General features: G+C 35.8%; 1 protein-coding gene, 1 long non-coding RNA gene and 1 other non-coding gene across 4 annotated transcripts in view; all 3 read right to left on the bottom strand.

Moving 5' to 3' along the window:
* LOC108402257 (charged multivesicular body protein 3) overlaps positions 1–18,015 on the bottom strand; it is an 88,638-nt gene that overhangs the window by 42,358 nt on the left and 28,265 nt on the right. The window contains exon 1 of one of the 2 annotated variants that reach the window (XM_017668673.3): positions 1,459–1,613. The exons of the other annotated variant lie outside the window; for it this stretch is intronic. Within the exon in view, the coding sequence (XP_017524162.1) occupies positions 1,459–1,503 (45 nt within the window). The 5' untranslated portion in view covers positions 1,504–1,613. Of the gene's footprint in view, positions 1–1,458; positions 1,614–18,015 lie in introns of those variants that run through there. 2 annotated transcript variants of the gene reach the window in all.
* On the bottom strand, positions 688–1,441 carry LOC140850487 (uncharacterized). The gene is made up of 2 exons (XR_012133392.1): positions 1,149–1,441; positions 688–952 (listed from the first exon to the last, which is right to left on the bottom strand). It is a non-coding gene; the product is annotated as an uncharacterized lncRNA (long non-coding RNA).
* On the bottom strand, positions 11,584–11,705 carry LOC118971293 (small nucleolar RNA SNORA32). The gene has a single exon (XR_005059668.1). It is a non-coding gene; the product is annotated as a small nucleolar RNA SNORA32 (small nucleolar RNA).

Genomic DNA, 18,015 nt, shown 5'->3' with positions numbered 1-18,015 from the left:
GAAAAACAAGGTGGTTATTACATTCACCCTTATTATGGAGTCCCCCGCCAGACCCCATTGCAGTCACTGTCCATCAGTGTAGTAAGATGCCACAGAGTCCCTATTTGTCTTCTCTGAGCTACACTGGCATGACATTAGTTTGAAAAATATCACTTATTAGATGATAGCTTTTAGGGGTTTTCTCATTACAGATAGTAATGGGTGTTGTAAAGCAATGTTTCTCAAACTTTAATGTTCATACTAATCACTGGGGACCTCGTGAGAAATCAAATTATGATTCAACAGATTTTGAGTAGGACCCGAGATTTCTAACCATGTTCCGGATGATACTGGTCATTACATAGGTGCAGATTTTGTGACATGTATGTATTCTGAGATGCTTGTTATTACAGAAGTGTGTTTTTGATGTTAGGCAAAGATTATTACTTTAGTGATTGGCCATAGCTTTGCCATTCATGAAGTGAGTTAAGATTCTGGGAAATATAATTGGTAAGAACATGTCAACATACCGTTCCAGTAGGGAAAGTAATATCAGAAGACCACAGGGTTGATGCACAAGGTTGGTTTTAAAAATATGTCTGCCTGAGGATGCTGCTGGTCTTCATCTGGGCAGCAGGGCTACAGAAAATGAATTAACTCTAACTAGCACGGCTAGCTGAAACGTTACATCCTGTCATCTACAATGACTGAATCGATACTGGTATTTTTATTTGACAGACAAACCTAAGGCACAGAAGAATGAACTTTCCCTAGATCACAAGGCTGGTACGTGGCGAACCAAGATTCAAATTTAAGAAGCCTGACTCTGCAGGGCACTCTTCACCTGACACATCAGACCAACACTCTCAGCTAACAGGCAGATCCAGCCTTCGAGTCCGAGTCCAGAGCTATCTTCGGCAACACTCTTCCGAGTCGGGTCCTTGTTCTGACTGATGTGCCTGAGGTCAACGTACTGTCGTTGTAAGGTAGGGGGAAAAGGAAACGAGTGCTTCTGAACAGAGCGCGATGGACGGGGAAAGGGCGGCAGGGAAACCTCTCTTCTCGCGGAAGAGGCGGGCTTCTCTGGAAAAATGCCCACAGCCGCCGGTTGCCCGTAGGCAGGGATGAGGGCGGGGCCTGCGCCAAGGGAAGGTTCGGGCGGGACGTACCAACGCGCTCCTGGGACAGGGTGTTCAGGTACCAGGGTCGCATTGCTACCTCCGTGCCCCGTGCGGAGAATGAGGAACTCTACCCGGCCCTCGGCTCCCTTGTGGAGGGCTGAGGTACTGGGGCTTTCTCTGGCCACAGCCGTCTCTGTAAAGACTCTTCCTCCGGCCCCTCCGTCGAGTGGGAGGCTCCGGACAGGGGGGCTGAGCGGTACCTGGCCAACCCGTGAGGAAAGAGAGTCCAGTCACCTACCAAGTCCACTCAGCCCCCTTGTAAATCCACCCACTCACTTGCCGCCGCCGTAGCTCTTACCAGCTCTTTGGGCGGCTTCTCCTGGGTTTTTCCAAACAGCCCCATGGTGAATTCCACTCGTCTTGCCCCTTCCGGCTTTCCGTTCCCTGCGCCCAGGCAGGTCACGGGCAGCCGCCTGGGCGGGGCCGGTGGGAGGAGAGGAATCCTGAAGCCCAAAGGAGGGAGGAGCCGTCGTGAGGGTGGTGCGCATGCGCCAGGCGCATGCGCAGAAGTGGATTGGGTAGGTTAATCAAAAAGGTAACGCAATTGAGCACATTCTGGTAGGGTATTTACACACGGAGGCGTCGTATTAGGGTTTTGGATTGAGGTGTGCAAATGATTCTTCCGGAGGTTGCGAATTTATTGACTACACTTGGTAATTAGAGCTGCTCCTGAGCCTATGTGTTCTTGCACTGTAAGTCTGTCTCCAGCCAGACAAGGTACATGTATGACCGCTTCCCGAAAACCTTCATGTCCCTTAGGCACCTCACAGTCAGCAAGCCAGAAATGACCCCTTTTGCCTCCTGCCAGACCTACTCCTCTCCTCCGTAGTCACCACCTTGTCAATAAAACCTGAGCATCATCTTCTCTCCCCCTCCTAGCAAGTCCCAACAATTGTTTAACTTCAGTGTTTGAATTGCAGCCCTCTCTTTTCCATCTCAGGTGTCACAGGTTTTGTTCAATGTTCAGTCCATCGCCATTTCCAGTGTGGATTGCTACCTGTCACTTGTGCGCGAGTGTGTGTGTGCGCACCTGTGATCCTGCACTCCACTTGGGCCATAACCTTTATTAGATAGTCAGAGGAGTCTGCGGCTTAAAAAGGCTGGCCGCTTTTTATCCGGGCAATTGAATCTACACGGTGAGGCTGCTTTCATTACCTCATCTCATGACGGTGAAGACACTACTCATTTAGTGCCTCCATCCCATACTCCCATCTCTGGTGGGAATGTAAAGTGCACAACCACTTGAAAAGATTTTGGAAATTTCTTAAAATGCTAAACATAACCTGTCTTATGCCATCCCTTGCTGGCTATTTACCAAAGAGAAGAAAAGAGCGTATGTCCTTACAAAGATTTGTACGTGAATATTGATAGCATCTGTAGACCTAAAAGAATACTGTCAAAGGCAGAACAGAAGTTTTCATTTGGACATTTGCAATTAGGAGTCAGGGAGGAATATGAATTGTGCCCCCTGGAACAGCAAACGGCTAGAGATTATAAAAGTAAAAGCTACAAAAAACTGTGTTTAGAGAAAAGTCTGTGATTGGTTGATTATTAGATGAACAGGCAGAAATGTCCATCAGTCTTAACAGTTACAGACGGTGACAGGTTTTTATCAGCAGGAATTGTTCATCAGTTTCTGTAGCAGCAGATGCTAGCACCTCCTGGGAAAATTTTACAGTTTGCGTTCTCAAGTATGGGGGTGGCTAAGATCTGTACTTACTTCTCTGCTCACATCCCCTCACCCTTGTTAAACTTTTTTTTCACACCTTTATTTGTGATAGTCAAAACAATCCAAATGTCCATAAACACGTGAATGGATAAACCAATTGTGATAGATCCATACGATGGCATACTACTCAACAATAAAAATAATCTGATATGGCAACAACATGTATTTGCAACAGCAAAATAATTATGCTGAGTGAAAGCCAGAAAAAAAGTACATACTGTATGATTTCATTTATATTACATTCTAGAAAATGCAAACTATTCTATTGTGACAAGAATCAGTGCGGGGGTTGGTTAGGAAAGAGGCAGTAAAGGAGGGTCTACTAATGTCATTTTATCAGTTCGAGTGAAGTATAGAAACCTAATCTCCCTTTAGGCCTCTATACCCTCCCCCATTTATAATATAATTGTCTTAAGTACTTCCTCTCTGTACATTTAGAACCACATTACACAATGTTATGATTTTTGCTTCAACCATCGAAAATATTATAGAAAACTCAAGAGAACAAAAGCCTATTGTATTTATCCATCTTTCTGCATGCTCTGCTCTTTCTTGTTTCCTAGTGTTCCAAGATACCTTCTTGTTTCCTGTTAATAACTATCCTTTAAGTTAGTTTTGACAAATTCTCTTAGTTTTTCTTCATCTAAGAATGCCTTGTCTTTCATTCCTGAAGAATATTCTTTGGGAATATAAGTTTCTGGGTTGACAGTTATTTTCTTCTAGCACCTGAAAAATATTGTGCTACTTCCTTCTAGCTTTCATGGTTTTTGATGAGAAATACACTGTCATTTGAATTGTTTTTCCTATGGGTAAAATGTCATTTTTCTCTGGCTGCTTTTGAGATATTTCCTTTGTTTTTAGTTTTCAAAAGTAATTAAAATGCACCTGAGGGTGAATTTCTTTGGATTTATCTTTGGAGTTTGCTCAGCTTCTTGAACATGTAGGTTATGTCACTTGTAAATATGGAGATGTTTTCAGTCATTATTTCTTTTCTTTTCTTTAGCTATTATTTATTTGAATACTTTTTTAGTCCTGCCTTCTTTCTGTTCTCCTTCCATGACTGTGATAACACAAATGCTGGGTCTTTTGTTATAATTCCACAGGTCTCTGAGGCTCTGTTTGTTTTTCATCTTATTTTCTTTCTGTTGTTCAGATTGGGTAATATTATTGTTCTGTCATCCACTTCACTGATTCTTCCTTCTGTCTTCTCCATTCTACTATTGAGCTGATCCGATGACCTTTTTATTTTATTTTATTTATTTTTCAATTCTAAATTTTCTCTTCAGTTATTGTCTTTCTTCCATTTCTTCCCATCTTCCATTTCTTTGCTGAGACTTTCTCTTTTTTTAATATTTGGTTCAATCATGTTTTGTTTATTAAAGCTTTTTTTTTTAATCATGCCTGTTTAAAAATCTTCATTAGGTAATTTTAACATCTGTCATCTCATTCTTAGCATCTGTATTACTTTATTAGGACAGCCATAACAAATTACCATAAACTAGGTGGCTTAAAACAACAGAAATTTATTCTCTCATAGTTCTTACGACTAAAAAGTCTGAGGTCAAGATGTGTTGGCAGGGCCATACTCCCTCTGAAGGCTCTAGAGCATCCTTCTTTGCCTCTTCTAGTTCCTGATAGTTGCAATCTTTGGTGTTCCCTAGCTTATAGATTCATCACAATATCTTCCTCTGCCTCCACATGGTTTTCTTTCCTCTGTGTCTGTATCCAAACTCCCCTCTTCTTATAAAGATATCAGTTATATTGGATTTAATCCTGTATGACCTCATCTTAACTTGATTCATCTGCAAAGATCCTGTTTTCAAATAAGGTAGACATGAATTTTGGGGAGACACTGTTCAACCCAGTAAAGCATATATTGATTATCTTTTTTCATTTAATTTGAGATTTTACTGTTTCTTGGGATGATGATGGATTTTAATTTGAAACCTGGACACTTTACATTATTTTGAGGTTCTGTATCTTATTTAAACCTCTGTTTCTGTTAGCTATCTCTGACAATGCTTTGGTAAGAAAAGTGGAGGTGCAACCTCATTACTTAAAGATTGAGGTAGAAGCCAAAGCTTCCTACGCAGCCTCCAGTGAGACCCAGGAGGAATTCCTCTTTAATATCCAGCAGAGGTGAGAGTTCCAGCTCCCCATATGGTCTCCACTGACACTGTGGTGGGGGTAGTCTCATTATCACTGGTTGAAGGTGAAAGTCCTGAGTCTACTAGGACTCCCCTGATACCACTCTGGTGAGGAGGGGGAAAGGTGGGGTGCCTTGTAACTACCAGGTGTGGTGGGAGTGCAGACTCCTCAATATCTACTAAGGTTTCTTCTTTGACTTATGAATTATTTAGAAATACGTTTTCACATCTCCAAAAAAATTTTTTTTGTTTTTTTGTCATGGATTTTTAACCCAATTGACTTGTGGGCTTATAATGTGATATGTATTGTGTATCCAAATGGTTTCTTCACTTGCTTTATGTTCTAGTATACAGTCCATTTTGGTAAACATTCTGTATGGTTACTTATTCTCTGTTGTATATAGGATATGACAATTAGATCAAGTGTGTCTTGTTTTCACATCTATATTGTCGTCTTGATCTATCACTTATCAAGGTGAAGTTAAAATTTCCCTCTGTGATGTTGGTTTTATATATTTCTTGAAAGACTTTTGCTTTTTTTTTTAAGACTATGATTCGCCTTTTGGTTAACTGAAATTTTTATCATTATGTAAATAACCTCTTTACCCCTAAAAAGTAATTTTGCCATAAAAATCTATTTTATCTGATAATAATATAGCTATAACAGTTTTATTTTTGTTAATAATTTCCTGGTAAATATGTTCTTTTTCCTGATCTTTCTTATTTCCAGTTTTTCAGTTTTCTATGTTGCAGTTCTGTCTCTCAAATAGCTTAAAATTAGATGTAAAAACATCCAGTCTGAAATATTTTTATGGATGTAGTTTAGTCCATTTCATTATGAATACTGATGCTTCTTTATTCCTATCATTGTTTTTCTGCCTTCTACATTCCCTGACTTTTCTACCTTATTTAGATAAATGTTCTTAATTCAGTTTTTTCCTCTACCATTTTGGAAGTACTGCTTTTATATTAGTGGTTATCCTTAAAATTCTAACAAACTTACATAAAATCTAAAATTATTCAATATCTTTACTCCTTCCCAAAGAATATTAGATCAAGTGTGTTTTTAGGACCTACCTGCTGTGGTGAAATAAGGGAAGGTATGTGAGTCCCATGTGATCTCTTAAGTGTAATGATTTCCCACTCATTTTTTCACATTATTGTAGTGGGATATTTTAGTTTTATCTCTTAAACCCCCAAATTCAATATTATTATTATTATTTATTCAATCAACTGTTTTTTTTTAAGTTAACCACATGTTAACTTAAGCATGACCAAATTGTCATGCTTTCTTTTTGTATCTAAGGCCTTCCATTGGAGATCATTACTATTATTTCTAATACACATTCATTAGAATTTTGTTTAGTGTTGACCTATTGGTTTTTTTGGTCTGTTGTTATTTCCCCTGAAAATGTCTTTATTTTGCCTTCATTTTAGGCTGATATCTTAGCAGGGTATAAAATTATAAGTTAATAGTTGTTTGGGGTTTTTTTTTTTAGCACTCTGAAGAAATTCTTTTGCTTTTTATCTTCTTCCTTTGTGGATACTGAGAAGCGAGCTATTAGTCTATTTTTCTCTTGTACATAACCTCTAATTACTTTTAAGATCGTCTCTGTTTTTGATAGTTTTCAGTGACACTATAATAGGTAGCTGTTTATATTTATCCTGCCTGTGATTTATGTACTTCTTGATGTTAACATTAATATCTACTATGTTGGGAAATTTCTCAGCTATAATTATCCTTTCAAGATCTTTTCTCTCCCATTTTCTCATTTCAGTCTTTTTGAAAATTGAATTAAACATATAATGAATATCCAAATTCTAACATTGATGTCTTATCTTTTTCTAACACACTCTTGTCTTAGATTCTTTTCAAGGCATTTTGGATAAGTGAGATCTATCATCCTCTTCACTTATTCTCTCTTTAGTTTTGTGTAATCTGCTGCTATTTATTCATTAAGATTTATTCAGTGACTAAGCTTTTTATTTCCATTGAATTTTTTAACATCTAGAAATTCTTACATATTTTTCATTTTCTATGGTCTCTTATTTCTTTCAAGTCCTCCTCCTTTTATTTCTGTGAACGTAAGTGTAACTTTTTTTAGAAATTCTAATAGCTGAAGTGCTTTGGAGTTAATTATGATTCCTTTTAAATTAACTCTTGGCCTTAGATGTTTTTTACCTTGTGCGTTTCGTAATTTTGGTTTATCTTAATCTGTAGGAATACCACAGGGCCTAGATTTTGGGTATGTTCCTTCAAAATGAGACTACAGTGCTTCTGCCAGGGATCCATGATGTTATCAACTTAGGAACAGTTTAAATTAATATCTCAGCTTGCGATTTCCAACCCTACAGAATATTATAAACTTTTTAAAATAACATGTTCCCAAGCAACCTAAGTGTCCATCAGTAGATGAATGGATAAAGAAGATATGGTACATATACACAATGGAATACTATTCAGCCATAAGAAAGAAACAAATCCTACAATTTGCAACAACATGGATGGAGCTAGAGGGTATTATGCTCAGTGAAATAAGTCAGACAGAGAAAGACAAATACCAAATGATTTCCCTTATTTGTGGAGTATAACAACAAAGCAAAACTGAAGGAACAAAAGAGCAGCAAACTCACAAACTCCAAGAAAGGACGAGTGGTTACCAAAGGGGAAGGGTGGGGGAGGACAGCTGGGGAGGGAGGGAGAAGTGGATTGAGGGGTATTATGATTAGTACACATGGTGTAGGGGAAATGATGGGGAAGACAGTATAGCACAGAGAAGACAAGTAGTGACTCTGCAGTGGGGTATGGGAGGGGACTCGATAATATGGGTGAATGTAATAACAACATTGTTTTACATGTGAAACCTTCATAAGAGTGTATATCTACTCTTGAACCTTTGGTAACCACAAATCTAAAGCCTTCAATGTCAATAAGTACATACCTATCGATAATCACTCTAAATGTAAATGGTCTGAATGCACCAATCAAAAGACATAGAATCACTGAATGGATAAAAAAAACAAGACCCATCTATATGCTGCCTACAAGAGACTCACTTCAAACCCAAAGACATGCATAGACTGAAAGTAAAGGGATGGAAAAGGTATTTCATGCAACTAATAGGGAGAAAAAAGCAGGAGTTGCAGTACTTGTATCAGACAAAATAGACTTCAAAACAAAGAAAGTCACAAGAGAGGGGTCAGTCCAACAAGAGGATATAACTATTGTAAATATCTGTGCATCCAACACAGGATCACCTACATATGTGTAACAAATACTAATAGAATTAAAGGGGGAAACAGAGTGCAATGCATTCATTTTAGGAGACTTCAACACACCACTCACTCCAAAGGACAGATCAACCAGACAGATAATAAGTAAGGAGACAGAGGCACTGAACAACATATTAGAACAAATGAACCTAACAGACATCCAGAGAACACTCCATCGAAAAGCAACAGGATACACATTCTTCTCAAGTGCACATGAAACATTTTCAAGAATAGACCATACACTAGGCCACAAAAAGAGCCTCAGTAAATTCAAAAAGATTGAAACTGTACCAACCAGTTTCTCAGACCACAAAGATACGAAACAAGAAATAAATTACAGAAGGAAAATGAAAAGTCCCACAAACACATGGAGGTTTAATAACATGCTCCTAAATAATCAATGGATGAGTGACCAAATAAAAACAGAGACCAAGCAATATACAGACATGACAACAATAATTCAACACTGCAAAATCTATGGGACGTGCTAAGAGGGAAGTATATTGCAATACAGGCCTACCTCAGGAAAGAAAAACAATCCCATATGAACAGTCTAAACTCACAATTAATGAAACTAGAAAAAGAACAATAATTGAGGCCCAAAGTCAGTAGAAGGAGGGACATAAAGATTAGAGCAGAAATAAATAATATCAAGAAGAATAAAACAATAGAATCAATGAAAGGAGGAGCTGGTTCTTTGAGAAAATAAAACAGATAAACCCCTAGCAAAACTTACCAAATTTTTTTTTAAGTGTCTATACACATAAACAGAAAAGAAATGAGAAAGGAAAAATCACTATGGATACCACAGATATACAAAGAATTACTAGAGAATACTATGAAAAATTATATGCTAACAAATTGGATAACCTAGAAGAAATGGACAACTTTCTAGAAAAATACAACCTTCTAAGGCTGACTCAGGAAGAAACAGAAAATCTGAATAGACCAATTACCAGCAACGAAATTGAACTGGTAATCAAAACACTCCCTAAGAACAAAATCTCTAGACAGACCAGATGGCTTCAATGCTGGATTCTATCAAGAACTTAGTGAAGACCTAATAACCATCCTCCTTAAAGTTCTCCAAAAGTAGAAGAGGAGGGAATACTCCCAAACTCATTCTATGACACCAACATCACTCTAATACCAAAACCAGACAAAGACACCACAAAAAAAGAAAATTACAGACCAATATCCTGGATGAACATAGATGCAAAAATACTCAACAAAACATTAGCAAATGAATTCAAAAATACTTCAAAAGATCATCCATCATGATCAAGTAGGATTTATTCCAGGGATGCAAGGATGGTACAACATTCGAAAATACATCAACATCATCCACCACATCAACAAAAAGAAGGGCAAAAACCACATGATCCTCTTCACAGATGCTGAAAAAGCATTTGACAAAATTCAATATCCATTCATGATAAAAACTCAATGAAATGGGTGTAGAGGGCAAGTACTCAACATAATAAAGGCCATATATGACAAACCCACAGCCAACATCATACATAACAGCCAGAAGCCGAAAGCTTTTCCTTTAAGATTGGGAACAAGACAAGAATGCCCACTCGCCCCACTTTTATTCAACATAGTTCTGGAGGTCCTAGCCATGGCAATCAGACAACACAAAGAAATAAAAGGCATCCAGATTGGCAAGGAAGAAGTTAAACTGTCCCTCTTAGCACGTCCCATAGATTTTGCAGTGCTGAATTATTGTTGTCATTTGTGTGTATATTGCTTGGTCTCTGTTTTTATTTGGTCATTCATCCATTGATTATTTAGGAGCATCTTATTAAGCCTCCATGTGTTTGTGGGACTTTTCATTTTCCTTCGTAATTTATTTCTTGTTTCATATCTTTGTGGTCTGAGAAACTGGTTGGTACAGTTTCAATCTTTTTGAATTTATTGAGTTACTGAGTTACTTTTTTAATTACTTTTGAATTCACCTGTTTGCAGGTGACATGATATTACACAAAGTAAACCCTAAGGAATCCACTCCAATACTACTAGATCTAATATCCGAATTCAGCAAAGCTGCAGGATACAAAATTAATACACAGAAATCTGTTGCATTCCTATTCACTAACGATGAACTAGCAGAAAGAGAAATCAGGAAAACAACTCCATTCACAATTGCATCAAAAAGAATAAAATACCTAGGAATAAACCTAACCAAGGAAGTGAAAGACCTATACTCTGAAAACTACAAGACACTTATGAGAAAAATTAAAGAAGATACCAATAAATGGAAACACATCCCATGCTCATATATAGGAAGAATTAATATTGTCAAAATGGCCATCCTGCCTAAAGCAGTCTACAGATCCAATGCAATTCCTATCAAAATACCAACAGCATTATTCAACAAATTAAAGCAAATAGTTCTAAAATTCATGTGAAACCACAAAAGCCAAAGCAATCCTGAGAAGGAAGAAGAAAGCAGGGGATCACGCTCCCCAACTTTATGCTCTAATACAAAGCCACAGTAATCAAGACAATTTGGTACTGGCACAAGAACAGACCCACAGACCAATGGAACAGACTAGAGAGCCCAGATATAAATCCAAGCATATATGGTCAATTAATATACAATAAAGGAGCCATGAATATACAATGGAGAAATGATAGCCTCTTCAACAACTGGTATTGGCAAAACTGGACAGCTACATACAAGAGAATGAAACTGGATTATTGTCTAACCCCATACACAAAAGTAAACTTGAAATGGATCAAAGACCTGAATGTAAGGCATGAAACCATAAAACTTAGAAGAACACATAGGCAAAAATCTCTTAAATATAAACACGAGCAACTTTTTCCTGAACGTATCTCCTCGTGCAAGGAGCAAAACTGAAGAAACAAAATAGCAGCAGACTCACAGACTCCAAGAAGGGACTAGTGGTTACCAAAAGGGAGGGGTGGGGGAGGATGGGTTGGGAGGGAGGGAGAAGGGGATTGTGGGGAATCATGATTGGTGCACATGGTGTGTGTGGGGTCACGGGGAAGACAGTGTAGCTCAGAGAAGACAAATAAGGACTCTGTGGCATCTTACTACACTGGTGGACATTGACTGCAATGAGGTATGGGCTGGGACTTGATAATAAGGGTGAATGTAATAACCACATTATTTTTCTTTTGAAACCTTTATAAGCATGTATATCAATGATACCTTAATAAAAATAAATAAAAAATGTGTATATCAATGATACCTTAATAAAATTTTTTTAATAAAAATAAATTTTTGATAGTGTAAAAAATAATAACATGTTCCTAATAGGCTGAATTTTAACAAGGTAGTAGAAATAAAACATAATGGGAAATTTTTCCTCTGGTCATGTCCAGAGCAAATGAGAAACTGCATTCTAAAAGCCTTGGTAATAACCATTGGAATAGTATAAATTTAAGCCCATATAAGAGCAGCCTTATAACTGTCATGTTTCAAAAACATCTACTTTTATTTTTTCACCAGAGCTGTAGCCTGAGACAAATATTTTCTTTTTGGCCCCCTTTGCTAGCAGATGGATTTTTTTCTCAGCCTGTGCTTTCACTGCAGGTGAAGTCTTCAAGGCTCCCAGATTCAGGGCCATCTTAATTTTGCTCCACCATTTTGCCCACCCAAAATCCTGGCCTCCTGTCCTTCTGCCCCATCATTTAAAAAACAAGGATACTATTCAATTCTGTTTATGTGATGTTCAAGAAGAGGCAAAAATTACTTCCTAATCTATGGAAATAGAAGTCAGAATAATGGTTGTCTTTTGTGGATATTGGCTGGGAACAGGCAAGAATGAGCCTTCTAACAGTCTGGAAATGTTTTAAATATTGATCTACATTGTGATTTTACAGTCAACTACGAATGTAAAAAAATTCATCAGATCATATACTTAAGATCTATACACTTTACCATCTATAAGCTATAGCATAATTTTTAAAGTGTATTTTTATTGAAGTATACTTGATATACACTATTATATTGGTTGCAAGTGTACAACACAGTGATTCAATAGTTAAACACATTAATCTGGGAAGTATTTAAAAACATCAGGCATTGCAGCAAGTCAAGGGTATGCATCTGTTAATACTATTTTTCAGGGATCAGGAGGAGAATGCATATAAAACCCCTGAAAATGTGTGTGAATAAACATGTATGTGAACATATGGCAAGGGAGTATGATCCTGTTAAACACTTGCTGTGCTTGGCAGGAGCAAAGAGCTACAATGCCTGCTCACTTAGTTTTTCCCACCCCCTCAGATGTGAATCTTAGCAGGTGAGAGGATCTGGTGCATGCTTCCTAAGGTCCATGGAAGAAGGCCAAAGTATAGCTGTACCTAAAGTTTTGTCCAATGCCAATGCAATATCAGGATATGACTAGAGAGTGTATGTCTCTCTGAGAATAGAGCCTGGAAAATGCATGGAATATGCACAGTGCCCTTCCAGAGAATGAGGAACAATTGCACTGATATGTTTATAGCACTCTGTCAGTAGCTATGGGCTCTGTATTTCATTGAGATGCCACATGCCATATCTAATTTTCCTCCATATTGACGACCAACTTTAGAACAAGTGCAGCTTTAGGAAATGAAATGCCTGTGGCCCAAAACCCTCACCAGGAAACAGAAAGGGCTCTTTGGTACATGATCTTTCTTTTGCACTGTATGCTTTTATCTCTCTCTTAGCTCATCCTTTAGCTCTCAGCTTATATATTACCTGCTCGGAGAAGACTCACTGGTCACCGTGTTCTCAAAAGTCAGAATTTTGCACTTTTTGTAGTAATTCACTCAGTTTTAGTTACCATTGTTTAATACCTGTCCTCACCAGATTGTATGAGTTTCTTTTTTTGTTCACTGTTCTTTTCCTAGAGCTATAGAATGCCTGACACATGATAGACATTTGATAAGTATTATTTACTAATTGGAAGTCCAGTGTCCTCCTTCCTAAAGAATTCCTGCCTTAAAATTCATTCTCAAAAATAATAATAATAATAAGAGGGATATGGTGAAGGAGTCTTAAAAATACTTCAATGGATTTCTCATTTTCAAAGAGCTCCACATTAAAAAAAGGAAGGAAGGGAGACAATTCAATGGAAAATAGTAAAGAATACGAAAAAGCAATTCACAGAAAAAACTTGAAGAGCCAAAAAATATATAAAAAGATGCTCATCCAGACTTGAAATCATAGAAATGAAAATTGAAAGCAGTATTTTATACCCTCAGATTGGCAAAAGTATAAAATTGATAATATTCATTGTTAGCAAGGATTTAGGGAATAGAGTCCTCTCATAAATTTGGTAGTTCAAAACTGTGCAATTTGTATGTAATAAATTATATATATATAATGTATTACCTATAGCAACCACTGAAAAACTATACAGAGAAATATGCTAAAAAATGCCATAGACTTTAACCATCAGGGAAATGAAAATCAAAATCACAGAGATACCACTTCACACACAGTAGGGTGGCTATAATAAAACAGATAGTAACAAGTGTCACAGAAATTGGAACCTTCCTGTGCTAACAATAGGAATGTAAAATGGTGCAGTAATTGAGGAAAGCAGCTTGGCAATTCTACTATAGATGTATACAACCAAAAATGAAAATATATGTCCACACAAAAACTCGTATACAGATATTCATAGCAGCATTATTCATAATAGTCAAAAAGTGGAAATAATCCAAATGTCCATCAAGTGATACATGGATAAATAAAATATGGTATATCTATATAATGGAGTATTATTGAGTCATAAAAAAATAAAGTACTGATTTATGCTGTAATATGGATTAAAATTAGAAAACATTATGCCATCTGACAAAAAAAAAATCCAAAGGACACATGGAATTGGCAAAAGTTCAGAGACAGCATATAGAGAAATGGTTTCCAGGAAATGGGAAGAATGTAGAATTACATGTGATTGCTAATAGGTATGGACTTCTTTTAAGGGTGATGAAATGTTCTGCAACTAAATAGTGGTGATGGTTGCACCACTCTGTGAATATTCTAAAAGTTATTGATTGTATATTTTAAATGGGTGAATTACACAGTATGTGAGTTACTTAAATTATAAATTATAATTCATAGTTGTATCAAAGAAGAATTCTAAAAAATTCTCAAGTAACCATCAGGAAGACAGAAAAAGGAAACAGAACAGAAAATATAAAAAGGCAGACTTAACCCAAATAATAGATCAATAATTACATTAAATGTAAATGGTCTAAATACAATTTTAAAAGAATAACAGAATGGATTTAAAGACCTAATACAACTGCATATAATACAATAACTTCAAATATAATGATATAGGCAGGATGAAAGTAAAAGGATGGAAAAAGATATAGCATGCAACATTAATCAAAGGAAAGTAGGAGTGGCTATGTTAAAATCAGATAAAGTAGACTTAAGAGCAATGAAATTCACCAGAAACAAAGACTCACACATTTCATGATAAAAGTGGCAACAAAAAGATACAGCAATCCTAAATATATATATACATATGCCAAAACAGAACTGAAAATATTGGGAAATGAAGACTGACTGAACTGAAATCAAGAAATAGACAAATCCATAATTACAGTTGGAGACTTCAACACCACTCTCTTAACAATTGATGGGACAACTAAGAAAATAAGCAAGGATATAGAACACCATCAAACAACAGAATATGACATTTATAGAACACTCCACCCAACAACATAATAAACATTCTTTCAAGTGCCTACAGAACATATATCAATATAGATCATATCCTGAGCCATAAAAGAACCTCAAGAAATTTAAAATAATTTAAGTCATACCAAGTATGTTTTCTGACCACAGTGGAATCAAACTAGAAATCAATAATAGAAAAATCTTCCAAACATGTTGAAACTAAACAACACATTTCTAAATAGTCAGTGGATCAAAGAGGAAGTTTCATGGAAATTTAAAAAATAACATTGAGCTGAATGCAAATGAAAATACAACATGTCAATTTTTTATAGGACATAGCTAAATGCTGAAAAGGAAATTTATTGCACTAAATGTATATATTAGAAAAGAGAAAAAGTTTTGATCAGTAATCTGTTTCCTCCTTGAGAACATAAAAAAGCAGGCAGAAGGAAGGTGATAGTAAAGGTAAGAGCAGAAATCAGTGAAAGTGAGAATAAAGAAGCAATAGAGAAAATTCATAAAACAGAGAGCTGGTTCTTTGAATATACAAATTAAAATTAACAGACCTATAGAAAAACCAACAAAGAATAAAAGAGGATACAAATTACCCAATATCAGGACTCAAACAGTATCACTACAGAACCCTGAAGACACCAAGGGATAATGAGGGATGACATGGACCAATTTCCTGAAAAAAACTACTATAGATCACCCAAAATGAAATGGATAATACAATAGATATTGATAATAATGTGATAGATAGTATGACAGATAATATTCAATTAAGGAAATTGAGTTCATAATTTAAAACAATAACCAAACACAAAAAAATTATACAAAAAGATTTCTCCCAAAAAAGAAATCCCCAGGCTCCGTGAGTTAAACTAGAGAATTCCACCAAATGTTTAAAGAATAATTAACACCAACTATACACAACCTCTTCCAAAAAACTGAAGAGGAACACATTTCCCAATTCATTTTTACAGCCAGCATTACCCTGATAACTAAACCAGACAAAAACAGTATAAAATAAGAAAACTACAGGATATAGACATAAAAATTCTTATCAAAATCCATAAAGAGGTATAAAAACTCTTAACAAAATATAGCAAGTAGAATGCAGTAATATGTAAAAATCATACACCACGACCAAGTGGGGCTTATTCCAGGGATGCAGGGCTGGTTCAATATTTGGAAATTAATCAGTGTAATACACCATAATATCAGTCTAAAGAAGGAAAATCACATGACCATATCACTCAATGCAAGAAAAAGGGTTTGATGAAATACCAGTTTATGAAAAAATAAATAACTCTTAAAAAAAGTAGAAAGAGAACCTCCTCAACTTGATAAAGATCTACAAAAAACCTACAGCTAACATTAAATTTAATAGTGAAAGACTGAATGCATTCCCTTAAGATTATGATATTCACTTTCAGTACTCTTATTCAACATAATGCTGGAAGTTTTAGTCACTACAAGAAGATAAGAAAAGAAATGAAAAGATATACAGATCAGAGAGGAAGAAATAGAACTCCTATTTAACTTGTTAGTAAGAAATTAACTGTTATTTCCAGATGACCTGTTTGTCTAGTAGGAATTCCAAGAAATCAGCCAAAATATTTCTAGAAATAAAAATGAGTTCAGCAATGTCCCAGAGTAAAAGACAAATGTACAAAAGCATTTTATATACTCTAAATACTAGCAGTGAACATGACACCAAAATTAAAAATACAGCACCATTTACAATAAAAAAATGAAATACTTAGGTATAAATCTAATAAGTATAGAACTTGCATGCTGAAAATTACATAACTGAAAGAATAATGAAAGAAATCAAAGATGTAAATAAAATGGAGACATTAATTTCATGGATTAGAAACAGCACAGTAAAGATGTCAGTTCTCCCTATGTGGATTTACAGGTTTAACACAATTCTGAGCAAAAAGTCTAATATACAAAAATACATTCTATATACAATCAGTAATTTAAAAATAAAATTTGCAGAACAGTACCTTAAAAAAGAAATCAAATACCTAAATATAAACTGAATGACAATATACCAGAAATGGAAACAAGTACAAGTACTGCTGATAGAAATTAAAGATCTAAATAAATGGAGAGCTATCCCATATTCATAGAGTGAAAATAAATATTGTAAAGATCAATTGATCCCCAAAATGATGTACAGATTTAATGCAATCCCAATTAAAACCCCAGAAGGGCTTTTTGTGGTGAGTTTTGATAAGCTAATTTGCAAATTTTATGTGGAAATGCAAAATACTAAAGTTAGAGGATTTATCCTACCTGATATCAACAGTAGTATAAAATTCTAGCAACTAAAACTGGTATTGGTGCAAAATTATTACATAGACTAATGGAAAAGAATAGAGAGCCCAGAAGCAGAATTTTATATAAACACTGACAACTGATTTATAACAAATGCCACCACAATTTAGCAGAAAAAATTATATTTTTTCCATTAAGTTTTGCAAGGTCGATTTAGACATCCATAAGAAAAAAAAACCCTGAAATTTGATCCCTACCTCACATAACACAAAAACTCATTTGAGATGGATCATAGATGAAATATGATACATAAAGAATCAAAGCTTCTAGAATAAAACATAGGAAAATATCTTGACTTTGGTAGGCAAAGATGACTTTTAACAGGACACAAATTTTAAACAGCTATTAAAAAATCATAAAATTGAACTTCTTTAACATGAAGAACTTGTATTCATCCAAAGATACCATTAAGCGGGTAAAAGGGAAGCCACAAATGGTTCCATATTTCCAAAATAAAAATACTCGTATCCAAACTATATACTCTTACATATTGATAACAATAGACCCACGCCAATTTTTTAAATGAGCAACATACTTGAAGAGACACATCACAAAAGAGGATATTCAAATTGCTAATGAGAATATGAGATGAACATCAGAGATAAAAAAATCGCAATGAGTATCACTATATCTCTCCCTCTCCACCCGCCACCCTCAACACACACACACAAGTTAATATTAAAAGCACTGACAATATAA

This window comes from Manis javanica, chromosome 1 (assembly GCF_040802235.1).
Source record: "Manis javanica isolate MJ-LG chromosome 1, MJ_LKY, whole genome shotgun sequence".
NCBI classification, from domain to species: domain Eukaryota; kingdom Metazoa; phylum Chordata; class Mammalia; order Pholidota; family Manidae; genus Manis; species Manis javanica.
The sequence above is the reverse complement of the archived record's forward strand: the minus strand, read 5'-3'. Positions and strand labels throughout refer to the sequence as shown.